This window comes from Carassius carassius, chromosome 42 (assembly GCF_963082965.1).
Source record: "Carassius carassius chromosome 42, fCarCar2.1, whole genome shotgun sequence".
Taxonomy (NCBI): Eukaryota; Metazoa; Chordata; class Actinopteri; order Cypriniformes; family Cyprinidae; genus Carassius; species Carassius carassius.
In genome coordinates this window covers 17,612,239-17,626,306 of record NC_081796.1, presented here as the reverse complement: position 1 = coordinate 17,626,306, position 14,068 = coordinate 17,612,239, and the positions used below count along the sequence as shown (strand labels likewise).

The window sequence follows — 14,068 nt, the reverse complement described above, 5'->3', positions numbered from 1 at the left end:
TAAAATCAGTTTGAGTCAAATAATACATCAAAGCTAAGACAGCATAGACTATTGTATTAAACATAGTTTGGGGATGTTTTGCATCATCTTTTGCATTGGAACATTCAAAGATGTATCTCCTTCATTCATTATTTCAAAAACCATATTTAAGTCTGAAGATCTGTTTCAGCTTTCAGTCATATGTGACTCCTCCAGTCAGATTACCGAAAGGAAGGAGATGCAAGTATGCAGGAGTTGTCCATCTCCACCTCTTGGACTGTAAAGAGGGCCATTTCTCCCCATTACCTAAGGTGCCCTCTCGTATCATGTGCTGGACCTTTTCTTCAGCCGAGACGCTGAAAGAGGACACCTGAGCCTCCGGGCAACAGAAGGCTAATGTACTCTGTTAAATAATTTATCACTAAATGGCAGCAAGGCAGCCAAGGAAACCAGAGCGTGCTACTGCGGCTCTGTCAGGGCAGTGCATTGGTGTTTAGCGTAGCTAATAGACTGAGAAGAGAGAGTATGTAAACCAGAGCAATTTCAACCCACCAAGCATTGATACCCTTCTTTGAGTTTACTCTAAGAAATGGGGCATGAAGCACTCATTATGCTCAAAGCTTGCTGACGGTAAATGGGTGAAGAGAAAGTTTTCGACAATTTGAGATGCTGTTTTATGCTCTGTTAGTTCAGAAGAAGCATTAGGATCACGTTGTCATTTATAGATTGAGGGTAACTCTCGTTTTTGAGTTTCAGAAAAGCTGAAAGAGTTGCATTTGAGCAGGTTTGACTCATTTTAGATGCCTAAAATGAAGAAAAAACTAATGTTGCTCACCGGAATTTAGGGACTTAATAGTAATGGGTGAATGACAGATGATGTAACGGAGAAAACTTTTAAAAGTCATTCACAAAATGATCCATGTTCTTAGATATGTAGGATTTGTTGGTTTCATACATTTTTGTATTTTCTTAGATATATTTAATATGTGTATATTTAATATCTATCTATCAAAACGTTCTAGATTTAAAAATAGATTTAGACGTAATCATTTAGACTCTGATGCCATCCTTAGCAAGCACCTTTTTCGTTGTTAAATTATGAAAACCGTTTTGACAACGATTGTGAAGGCTGAATGTTTGCGAAATGTTGCCCTCATTGTTTTCATATAGTGAAACCACAGATTAGACCAAGTCTCCTCTCAAACTCTTTCCATTTCTTCTGTGTTCACCGAATGAGAAGAGCAGCAGCCTCACGGGGGCTTCTCCACCCTCCAGCAGTTGACTGAACCACAGAGCCGCTCCTCAGAGCAGGAACGGGGGGAGATGAAAACAGACTCATTAATAATGAAGAGAGAGTGAGGATGAGTGCCAGAGCTAGTTTAAGATGCTGAGGTATTTCACAAGTTGCTCTGCCTGAAAGTAGGTCAGCCTGTGAGACCAGCGCTTTTCAAACTGACTCACCCACAAGTCTCAAACGCAGACTTACAGGTACAGCTCATCATTCCTGCCCAGTTTTGGGTCTATTCAGGGCACTATATTTGTCAAGAGATCTCCTCATGTGGGGTTTGTGTGTACTGTATGTGCAGGGGGTTACAATCGCCTTTTGACCCATACAGAATGACAGCGATTTTATCTCAGGATTTCACTAGGTGGAGGTGCTGATGGTTGCTAGGAGGCATATGCCATAATGTTATTGGTGGTCATACTGTAGCTATAGAAAATCCTATAAAAAAGAGATAAATAAAAATGAAACCATTTTTCTGGATGCTAAGAGGCAACACTCTGGAGGAGAAAGTGTTTGTATAGTATACAAACTGCAGTGCTTAATACAGCATAACATGAGAAAGAGAAATGATTATTAATTCATGAATCAAACTCACTTAAAATGCAATCCAGTTTTTCTTGTGTCATTTTTTATTATATAGATATACACTACTGTTCAAAAGTTTAGAATCAGTAAGATAAAAAAATAAGAAACGTATTAAAAAATATTTAAAGAATCGAACAGAATATCGCCGTATCATGTTTTCTTCACTCACTTCACACTGATATTTAAATAGCTGCACTTTTACATAAAGTCTAACTTTACGTTGCTCGTTGAAAGTACGTCAAGTTGCTTTGTCACTGCAGATTTCAGCGTGCAAGCCTCTTTATAAGGGTTTAGATGCTGATGGCAATGGATTTTGTGTGTCATCCTATCTGACTGACTTGTTTTTCTTGTCACACTCTTTGTTTCTTTAGTGGGATGGTGTGGGACCCCTGCCAGACACTGCTGAGCCCCCCAAAGGGATTCAGATGCTGTGGCATCCTTCGATAGTAAAGCCCTACCTCACCCTCCTATCTGAGTGCTCAAACCCGGACACGCTGGAGGGAGCCGCTGGGGCACTGCAGAATCTGGCTGCTGGGAGTTGGAAGGTAAGCCTTATGGTCAGTTGCCTTGTGTACGCATCTGTCTGTGCTGGAGATATAGCTCTGTATGCAACTAATATTGTTTAAAATATTATTAGTGAGTAGATTATCTGATAATTATGTGTCAGCATTCATTATTGGTTTTTCCATTTAATTACGACTCTTATATATATTTTGTATATTGTAATTCTTATTCATATATATATATATATATATATATATATATATAATTTATTTTGTATTCACTTATTTAATTTAAACTTTTGGTATCTGTCATAGGGCAAATGTTTTTTTGCTTTAGGGTTAGGGGTTATTAAAAACATTACAATAATAAAAAAAAAATAATACTATATTATTAATTATTGGTAGCTGTCTGAGTGTAAACCAATGTATTCTTAGCACTCAGGGTGTTTGAAAAAAATATATAAAAATAATTCAGTATTTCAATAATAAAAAAGATTCAAATGTTTATCTGTTTATTAATTTACTTTTACACCTTTAAAGGATTATAATTTAGCATGTCACACACACACCCATAATTCATCTGACTTTTTTGTGCTATTACTTTCCAAGGCAATCAGTCTTATGATTTCCAAAAGATCTCATATATTTCAATGTAGGAATTATTCTAGAGCCAGAATATTATAAATAACAGTTCTCATTTGACATGGTACACCTAGTGTTGGACAAACAACTGCATAATAAGATAAGAACCACTCAGAACACCTTAGCTTAGCAACACTCTGGTGTCTGACATGTTTTGTTTTTTTTACTGAAGGTTTTATTAGCTGTTGTCAGGATCTAAATTTATTGAAAGGTGCACAAAGAAATGGTGTAAAATTGCATTTTTTCTGACCTGAAACTGGTTGCTTTCATCAGATGTTTAAACTTGTACCAGTCTCCCTCTTGGCCCCTGCTTCTCTCTTTGTTCTCACATCCTTTTCACCATCTCTCAGTGACAAAAGCTTGGTTTACCTCTGTTTATCGAGAGCTCTAATCCACCCGATGTGCTCCACAAGATCAATACGGTCAGATGGAAACAGATGCAATGGGATTGGATTGGTTTTGATGTCTCATAACAGGTTTAGACCCTCTTAAAGAAGTTAAATGCATACGACCCCTCTCCACACCTACAGGGCATCAGGATGTATTCGTGTTTGCTGTTGTGTTGAGTTTGTTGGAGAAACAAACAGGAAAGCAGTCCATAATTTGCTGCTCTGTTTGTTAAGCTGACATTGAGCCCCTGTCTAATATGTGTGAACTAAGCTCTCTGTTTATGTTTTCAAAGTCCATCACGGACAGTGGGATTATTAAATCCCACGCTGTGTGTACTAGGAAATGGAAACAAAGGCCTTAACTTAAGATGGATCAAAAACACTCAAGCGTGAAATATGCTTTCTCGTCAAAAACCCCTTTTCAATTACAGTTTCAAGGATATTTATTGTATTGCATTACTTATAATAAAAAATACAAGTTTTACTGAACTGTCATGTTGATTTTCTCTAAATGACATTTCCACACACTAATTTTAAGTGCCATTTCTCTGTTCTTCGAAGATGTGCTTTGCCTGATTTAACACAATTTCCTTTGAATAAGTGTCTGTGTCAAACTAGCAACAGATTAAAAAAAGCACGCAATAATTCAGATCAGACTGTACTTTGATGTTTGGTGATTATGCAACATCAAACCATGATTACAGTATCGATGTGTCAGAGGTGAATATGCAGTCAAACCAAATATTATTCAAACATTCAGATTTTTTTACTAGTGGGTACAGGACACTATAGTTCATTTATGCATGAGATGATAGAAAAATAAAGTAAACTTCGTAAAATTCTTCATACAGTGTACTACTAGTAAAACTGATAAAAAGATTTGGGACCAATAATTATTCAGACACTTTTACCTGATCATGTTTTGCTTAAGTGTTATCTGACATTACGAAGATGAATTTGTTTTGACATAATTTAACTCTTGAGTTCTAGTCATATTTTATTACCAATTTCTAAACAATAGAGAATAAACTGTGATAATGTGAAAAATGTTGAAGGTGTCTGAATAAATTTTGAAAAAAAAAAAACTTTTGACTCCAAAGACACATGAAATGGTTTTGAATTTGTTCCAAATTTGGTATATTATAGGGCTGTCAAATGTTTAATCATGATTAATCGCGTCCATATTTAAAGTTTGTATATCTAAATATATATTTAGATATAAAATATTTACATTTGTATAGCCTTTGAAATTTTTCATTCTGGATTACATTTTTTCTAGGTACGCAGCTCGCAAGGTTTAGAACAGAGCTTCTCTGTCATTGTGTTTTTGTCTCTCTCTTTTTTTATGCACACATACAGAGGTCATCAGAAATGAGGAATGTGAGGGGATGCCTGCTGGGCCGTATGCTGCGGTCTCCCCCTGTTACAGCAGAAGTGCAGGGTAGCAGAGAGTCTAATCTGAGCTGACACTCCGTCACTGATAAAGGCTGATCCCACAGCTGGGGTCATACACAGAGAACCTCAGAGAGCCAAAGCTCTGAGCTAGTATTAGTCTTTCACTGTAACCTGGGGAGTGTGATTACACTGTCAGCAGGGTGCTCATCCAAAATGAGGCACTTTACAGACATTGGTATATCCAGCCATGACGATACACTTCATGGTCTCCTGAAAACTGCTGATATGTAGAGTTATATTTAGTAAAGTAGCCGAACGGTATCATTTGTCATATTTGTGACTGTTATACCTGTTTGTTTGTTTGTGTGTGTGTGTGTGTGTCTCCCCTAGTGGTCAGTGTACATCCGTGCGGCGGTGAGGAAAGAGAAGGGTCTGCCAATCCTTGTGGAGCTGCTGAGGATAGACAACGACCGCGTGGTGTGTGCTGTCGCTACCGCGCTCAGAAACATGGCCTTGGATGTCAGAAATAAAGAGTTAATCGGTACGGCCCTTTTTTCCTTCTCATGACTGTCTTCTTTTATTTTATTAGTCACTTTGATTCACTTTGTTTCAAATGGTTCAAAGCCATAGGATTTGTAGTGCTCAGGGTTAACAGCTGTGGTCTCTTTGGCTTCTCTGTAATGAAGTCCAGTCTCTTACGTTTTACCCAGTGTGGTAAAGAGGGCCATTCATAGCTCTCAGCTCAAAGGAAGATAACTGTCATTTTATTATTATACATTTCCTGCCCACTCATCATTTTAAATGGTTTAGCAGGCATCGGGCTGCACTAGCACATTCCTGGCTTGTGTAACTGTATATTCTGTATACCGTATATATTTTTGGCTTTATTTGGGGATTTCTTTATTGCTGACTTTACTGAAATAAAAACATGCAACTCAAAAGTTTAGCATTTGTGTATAAAGGTTACTGAAATGGTCGATCCAAAGTGTTATTTTTGTTTTGTTTTGTTTTATTCTGTTTTGTATGGAAGCCCGTTTCTGCCACTGAATAAAAAATAATAAAGGTAATTGAGAATTTTTTTCTCGCAATTCTGACTTTATAACTCACAGTTGTGAGTTTATATCTCACAATTCTGTTAAAAATGATAAAAAGTCGCAATAACCTTTTTTTTCAGTGGTGGAGGCGGATTTTAATATGTTTGTTTGTCTGTTTTGTTTTTATAGGTTTTTTTTTTTTGTCTATTGTGCAGCTAACTTTACTGAAATTACATGCAACTAAAAATTGTTGATGTTTTGCATGGTGACTACTAAAAAAAAATGATAAAAATTAAAAAAAAATTCTTTTGAATTTGTTTTATTTGTTGTTTTAATTTGGTTAGATTTTTTTGTTCAATTAATTTGTTTGTTTGTTTGGCCACGTTTTTGTGTGGTTGGTTTTTTTGTTGTTGTTTTGATTTATTCCGCTGACTTATTCTGTCTTTACCGTGTTTTTATTGTTATTGTTTGTTTTTGTATTGTTGAGTTGTCTTTACTAAAAGTGGCAAAGGTTTTGGACGTTTTTCAGAGGGTCAATCCAAATAAAACTGGCCAACTGTCTAAATCCCTTCACAAAGGGCCCTTCCTCAACACCTTTAGCAAAGCTTTTATACAATTCTCACTTCAAGAAAGCAATTTTGTCATTTCTACTTGTGTGATACGTGGTGAAACATCCTCACAATTAATTATGTAAACTGCAGGCATTTATTTGTTACTCACAAACCCAAAATAAAATATACATTTCTTATAATTGAGCCAATTTACTTGTCTGTTTACCAAAAGTGCCACAAAAATCAGTACACAGGGCCACTTTTTTTATTATTTTTTATTTGAATGTTTATTTAAGTTTTATTTGCTACAACAAGTGTAAGGGTTTAGCTGTTTTGCTACTAAGGGCAACAATAAGATACAATATATCTTTGTCTGAGGTGTTCAAAATGTGTAGACATAAGGCAGTTTAGCAGCCCTGCACACTTCAAGTGCTCTGTCTGCCATAGTTATGTTCACTTTCAGTGGAATTTGCCCAATATCTTGTTGAGTGGTACTTCATCTCATTTCCACTGTTTAGGACAAAATTAATATGGAAGAGATGAGAGTTTCATCGCTTGGCGCAATGCACCACATTAGGAGAGCTCAGGTCTCTGAGTAGAGAGGACAATGTTTTTTGGTCTTTGTGACTTTCATGGTCATTGCTGAATAAGAATTAGCCTTTTCTGTTTCTGTAAGCATTCAGTGCAGGTAGTTCCCTCATTGTTTACTCATAGAGAAGAGGTGAAGTGAGTCAAAGTGACTCTGTACTTATTTATGGTAGTATAATTAAACCTCTCCTCCATGACTATATCCACACCTGTCAACCATTGATATTGTTTCCTCCAAACATGTGTCAGAAGCTTTGAGGTCGTTGCAATTGGGAGTTGACCTTACCTTCATACCGAGCTGCAGGTGTTTGGCATTACACTGCTTCTGAATTAGAAATATTAACAAGTACACGACACAGCATCTTCAGGCTCCATCTGAATGACAGGAAGTGGTCCGCCGTGGTCTCCGTTGTCACATGTTGACCCGTCGCATCAGGTGCTTAATTAGAGCTTGTTTTCTTCCTTCCTTCATCCCATGTCACACTGATTCACACCATTTGAAATTCTCCCAGTGACATCAGCAGCAGACTATTGATCTCGCCCGCTAATAAACGTGGTTTCTCTGGTGAGTCTCGCCATCTCCATTGCAACGGCTCCCCAGTCTCATTCTTCCACTAATTTCAGGCCCCCTCTCAGCTCCTCAAACAACTGGTTTGCATTTGCCACCTGGAGTCCGCATAGATTTGCACATCATCCAAAATCATTTTAGATTATGCAGATCGCATTGTCTTCATTATACATTGCCATGGAAAATGTGCTTCCTGTCTTTGTAGATTTACTGTAGCTTGTTTCTCAGTAGATTATGCAAAAATAAATTGTAATACGTGTATATCAGAGTTTAGAGTCCATATATAGAGTACATTTAGACCTTAAATTGATTTGTATTGACAAGTGTGTGTAGCAAACGCAGTCTGTGACTGGCGGCAATTCTCACACTTTGCTTTTTTAGACAGTTCAACATGGCCATCCATCAAAAGCTTTAAAATCACTCAAGGTCCCTCTTTTTTAAAACTTCTCCCACAGTCTCTTTCTTTCATCCATGATTTATTTTACATGATTGATCACTGAATCTATATTTGAGCTCATTTTACATTTAGTTCAGGGATGAAAACTGGACACATGAAATCCTGCCGTTTGTTCACATATTAAAATAAAGATTTATTGTTTGTATAAATGAATTTAACAGCCTAAGTTCAAAGCATCAGCCTATATCCTGGAGCTTTGATACTGTTTGCCGATAAACAGCACATTGCAAGATCATAAAAATTCAGATAAGCCCCTTTTTTTTTAATGCTTTATTTTGATTGTTTTTTAACATGAGGTTACAAGAGAATTCATTTTGATGCATGTGAATTAATTTTGGTTTTATGTGTACTTCTGTACCTCATTGACATTTATAGATCCTGAGGTACAGTATAAATGTAATCTCTGTTTCTGCTTTGACCTTTTCTCTTTTCTAATTATTTTTCTTGCCTTTTATGTCACTCTTCTTCTCTCCAGGATTGAGGTTAATAATATTAATGCTAAAGAAAAGTGGGAGAGAGAAGCACTTCAGGGTGTTGTTAATCATAGCTCGAACTTCTTGAGAGAGAAGATTTACTGTAGTTAATTAATTTATTTTTTATTATTTTTTATTTTTATATTTATACAGTATTTATTTTATACTTAGAATATATTAAAATATTACTATATAATATATTTTATATTTTTAATAAGTATTTTTTTCCAAGTTTTTATTCAGATATATTTTTAATTAAATATATATTTTACATGTTTATGTAATTATTATTTGTGATTATTATATATGGATATATCAGTGTTTCTTTTTTGAATATATAGTGTACAATTTAATGGACTATAGGAAATATTTTATGTATTGGCAGCAGGTTTGCCAGGTCCCAGAAAAACTGACCACCTAAACCCCACCCAAAATGACTAAAAACTAGACCAATTTTTCTGCGATCAGTCACAGTTGACATCTGCAGGGATTTAAAATAAACCATTTGGTTTTATGTATCCTGTGCTTTGCATTTTATTTGAAAGATTTTATGTAGTATGTGCATATTTCACTATTTAATCTGTATTTTATGTCTATAAAGTTACTTAATTTATTTTATTTAAACATGTACAATATTAAAATATATATATATTACGCTCTTTTTCATTTTAATTTTCTGTTTATAAATTTTTGAAGCATTTTGCATGAATTGTTTAAAATATTAAAAAAATATGTGAGTAACACTCACAAAATGGGTTTGCTTTAAAATGCATATTCACTTCCCAAATCTTTTAAAAATATATTTTTTCATACATTAAACTAAAATCCCCTTATGTTTGATGATCTCATAACCATTTTTAATAGCCTACATTCTCCATTCTCATTGCTTGACTCTTTTTCTCTCCAAATTCACTCTTGTTTTATCTACATGCAATCAGTCTAAAATGGCAAACTCAGTTAACCTGCCTTGAAGTTACATAAGTGGGTAAAATGCAGTGGAGTTTTTGTTAGTTCCAGTGGCTGAATTTTAAACGTGATGTATAAAATCCCCGCAGATGCTGTTTGAGGCTTCAACATGCACAAAATCAGGCACAGCAGGCGTGAATGAAGGCAGACACACACACGTTAAGCATAGCATTGGATGAGCATCAGAGAAGTGTCATTTGTAATCGGAATGGCTCACCAAACTTTCAGGTGGCAAAACTTCTCTAAGTGTTGAAAAAGGAGGGTATTGGTGTGGGCATATGGACCATGATGGGGCACGTTCTTCAGAGGACTAGCAGACAAAGCTCGCTGGATTGCTCGCTGTTGGAAATGTTTGAAGTTGTGCTGAAACTTTGAGAATCAGCTTTACTTGGCTTGTTTCGAAGGTCCGACATTTCAGTTGATGGAGAGGGATTTGAAAAGTTCTGATCCATCATTGAATGTTTCATCCCGGATTTGATGACTGAAAGACTCATATCTGCTGCCCACCTGCACAAAGAATGAGAAAAGAGGGGATGTGCTCGCCAGGCTGGCCTTTAGAGAAATAACCAAGTGTGTGTGTGTGTGTGCAGCTTTCCTCTCTTGCTTCAATTTGCAGCCAATCTTCCAATCTCTCTCACGCTCCCTCATGCATCCGTTTGGTCATTTTTCCATCTTCCCTTCCTTTATCTGTTTTCTCTCTCTTTCATTAGGAGATTGCCAGAGGTACGTGTCTCGAAGCAAAAGAGCTGCTTAATAATAATGACACTAGAAAATCGCCACTTTATCTTTTCTGTGGCCAAATCCGGCCATTCAGTCATCTCTCTAGCTGTCCCAGCCGCCACTCCACAAGGTGGCTCTGTTTGAAATTGCATTCACAGGCATTCAGAAGAAGCTTTTTCTTTTTAATCCAATGTGACAGACATCAAAGTCGGTAAAAGAGAGCGATATAGCGCTTGAAAGCCAAGCTGCCGGACGTTCTCCTTTCAAATGGTCTCCACGGTGGCTGATTTCCAATTTAATTTGCTCCCTAACCATTAAGAATAATTTTGTTTTAAGGTCTGTCTTCGAATGCTTTGTTGTTTGTACTTCTCTTTTATGTACAAGTCGGCTATTTTCTGCTAATGGGGTTTGAACCTGCTGTTAGCTTCATTGAAAAAAAAACCCTCTTTGGATCCATTTAAATGTTATTGCAGGATAAAGGCTCACAGAGATGCTGCTCAAAGCCTTTCACCATTGTGTGACATTTTAAACCAAGCCGAGAACCCTCGGGCCTTCATGGAACATTTTACCAACTCTCTTTGAACTCCGACTAAGAATATTAATGCTCTTCATTTTCTTCAATATGGAAGTATATAATGCCATTCCAGTCATTACATTTGCACTGCATAACAATTATTTAAACATTTCTTCTTCTGTGTTATACCGAAAGAGCATATAGGTTTGGAATGACATTGTGAAAACAGTTCTGACACCGAACTTTGCCTTCAGCATCCTTAATAGCCTATGTCTTCTAAATGGTCACCTAGAATTTAGTGTACATAAAAGCAGCAATAATGGAAGGACGCTCTCTCCGTCTCTTTGTAAATTTCTATGAGTGCGTGTGTATTTCTGGAGCTCATGATGGCCCAGAGTCGTGTAGCTGATTGGCTTTTTTGTGGGAGAATGGGCTTTTATAAGCTGTTGGGTCTGCACTTACCTCTGATTAACACTAAGCCCTCGTATTCTCAAGAGCTCGTAGATGAGGCACTCTATTGAGTCAAGGTTAGCCTTGAGTCATATACAGTCGCCAGATCTCACCGTCATGTAGCAGAACCGTCCGACTGAGTCCATAAAAAGACTTCAGTGTGAATGTGTTACTTAAAGCCCTTTTTACTTGTCCACTGTTGTTTTTCATGCTCGGGGCTGACTTTGAGATCTCAACATGGATGTTCAGAATTTAATCTGACCCAATTGCAGTAATTGGTATTCTTGAAAAGAGTCCTTAGTTTGTGATTACTAGTAATCATGCAATCTTGTGTTTCATTATGATCATAAAGCCTAAAACTGGACTGAAAATGTCCCATACTTCACCTGTTTCACCTCTCCATGCCACTCTTCCTCTGTGGGATGTGTCCTCCTGTTTTTAGTAAGATTTGATAATTATCTTTTTTTGATGCTTAAAATCTTATGCTGTAACTTTTCAATGTGATCAGGCTTCATTATGATTATGTGTGTTTTTAATTAGAATTTTATTTTAAAGTCTCTTTTGCTCATCATGGCTGTATTTATTTGGTCAAAATTACAGTAAAAATATAAAATAAACAATAAAAATATTGTCAAATATTTTTACAATTAAAAATAGCCGTTTTCTTTTTTTATATATGTTTTAAAATATAATTTATTCCTGTGATGCAAAGCTGAATTTTCAATAGCCGTTATTGCAGTCTTCAGTGTAACATGTTTTTTTTTTTTCAGAAATCATTGTAGTATCCTGATATGCTGCTCAAGAAACGTATTATTGTCGATGCTTCTTAATGTTTTTGTGCAACCATTGATATAATTACACTTAAAAGTTTGGGTAAGTAAGGATAAAAAAAATAATAATAATCTTAAAAAAAAAAAAAAAAAACATTTGTTTTGCTTAAATTGTTACATTTTACAAGCTATAACTATATTGAAATATTTTATATACAATTATATTAATATTGATACTGATATAGTGCTGTATATTGAAGGAGCAAGACATCCATTTATTTCACTTTGGGTGTAATGAAGATGTTCATTGATCATGTGTCATCACCGATCAGTAATTTTACCAGGTTTTTATTATTCTGTAAATATCATGTTTTCCCACAGTTCACTGTTTAGAGAATTCTCACATCTCATTGGACTGTCTCCATATTGTCAGCTCACGCAAGACAGACGATTTTGCCTGCGGGCACAAGATAAGGAGGCACCAATTAACTGGAAGCTTATTGGTGATAAAACGAGCCCTTCTGCAGTATGCTTCATGTAGAAAATTATGTCTGTGTTTCTCCTTCTGAGACCATTTGGAATTAGCGGAAAGAATTGAACAGCCTTAGATTAATTTCATTAGCTGTGTGCTTCTGTGATAGAATAATAGGGTGCCAGAAGTAGAAGGACTTCTGCATTTCAAAGGTCAAAATATTGGAGTGCATGGATAATTAAAGTGGCCGCATGAAATCTGGAAAATACTCTATTGCTAACTAGTTTCTTGTTCTTTTTTAAATTGGATGGCTATTTCACAGAAATATCTTGTAGGCTTGTGTTCCTACACCAGTTTTATCATTAATACATATGTCCACATAATAACATTTCATGTTTTGTTCTCATTTAAATGTAAAAATTCTCTGAAGCTGCAAAACAACAGCAAAATGAAAATTGTTGACACTAGCGATCTTTGCTTGTGGGCTTCCCTGAAGCTATTTCCATTTATCAAATGTAGAACTAAATGTGTGCATGGTGAGCATTTCTAGACCATAGATTTTCTTAAGTGCAAACAACAAATATATAATGCCCTATTTTGACATGGCAGCACTAGTATTACTGTTGAGATCACGGTAAATGCAGTGCCAGAACTTCTACAGTCCCTTCACTGGCTCTTTGCAGGTCTGTGGAAGGAACTTGTCATAGTAGCATTGAAAAATCATATGTTGGCTTTGTATGACATTAAAAGTTTGTGTAAGCTAACATTGTATTTGCCTCTGTGAAATGGGTTCTATATGTGGACCAAAACCTCTCTTGGCAAATTTAACCATAATATAAATAGCTCATAACGCCTTGAAGGGGTGTCCCATACACCACTGGGTGAGGAAAGAGCATTCAACATCCTGTAGCGATCATTGCACTTGTGATTGCCTGTTAATATGACTTAGTGTGTTATGGCATAAATTTGTCTCTTGTTTCACCGACACAAATCCATAAACTTAAGAATCATATTGTTTCTCCCATTGGTCAAGTTCTTTTTTCAGTGCTGTTGAGTGTTGCCAAGTCAATTTAAATTACGCATCTCCTGCTGTTCTTTTAATGTCAGAGTTTTCACACTTTCTCATATTTTCTTTCCTTTGTTCGAGTAGCATGAGTCATATATCCACGCTGCAGTCAGGATAACACTCCCTCCATAGAAATCCAGCGATGTTTAAACCGACACATCTGACACTCTTGAATTGTTGCAGCTCCTGCATTATTATACTCTAGATTAAGAAGAAATTGTAGCACAAAGTAGTCATACTGACTGTGAAAAATGTCATCCTGACTATCATAATTATTCCAGTGCTAATCACCATATTCTCATATGCTCTTTCTGTCTATTTTTCCTTTGTCTAGGTAAGTATGCCATGCGAGACCTAGTGCACCGGCTCCCGGGTGGGAGCAATGCTAGTGGAAGCAGCGGGGGGACGGCAAACAGCACAGCGGGTAAAACCATGTGCGATGACACCATTACGGCTATATGCTGCGCCCTACACGAGGTCATCACCAAGAACATGGAAAACGCCAAGGCCTTACGAGACGCCGGTGGCATTGAGAAGCTCATTGGTATTGCTAGGAGTAAAGGAGATAAGTAAGTTTTCTTTGTGTTTTTTATAATAGGCTTGCATCTTATCAATAATCAATAAAATGGCCTGAAGTGTGCACTAACCACTAGGCTATTTG

The 14,068-nt window shown here is 36.4% G+C and overlaps 1 protein-coding gene across 4 annotated transcripts in view; it reads left to right on the top strand.

Annotated features, from left to right (window-relative positions):
• LOC132123991 (catenin delta-2-like) overlaps positions 1 to 14,068 on the top strand; it is a 316,895-nt gene that overhangs the window by 283,415 nt on the left and 19,412 nt on the right. For all 4 annotated transcript variants that reach the window (XM_059534705.1, XM_059534706.1, XM_059534704.1 and 1 more), the window contains 3 exons: positions 2,221 to 2,394; positions 5,169 to 5,319; positions 13,742 to 13,976. In XM_059534705.1, coding sequence (XP_059390688.1) covers positions 2,221 to 2,394; positions 5,169 to 5,319; positions 13,742 to 13,976 — 560 coding nt within the window. The remainder of the gene's footprint in view (positions 1 to 2,220; positions 2,395 to 5,168; positions 5,320 to 13,741; positions 13,977 to 14,068) is intronic.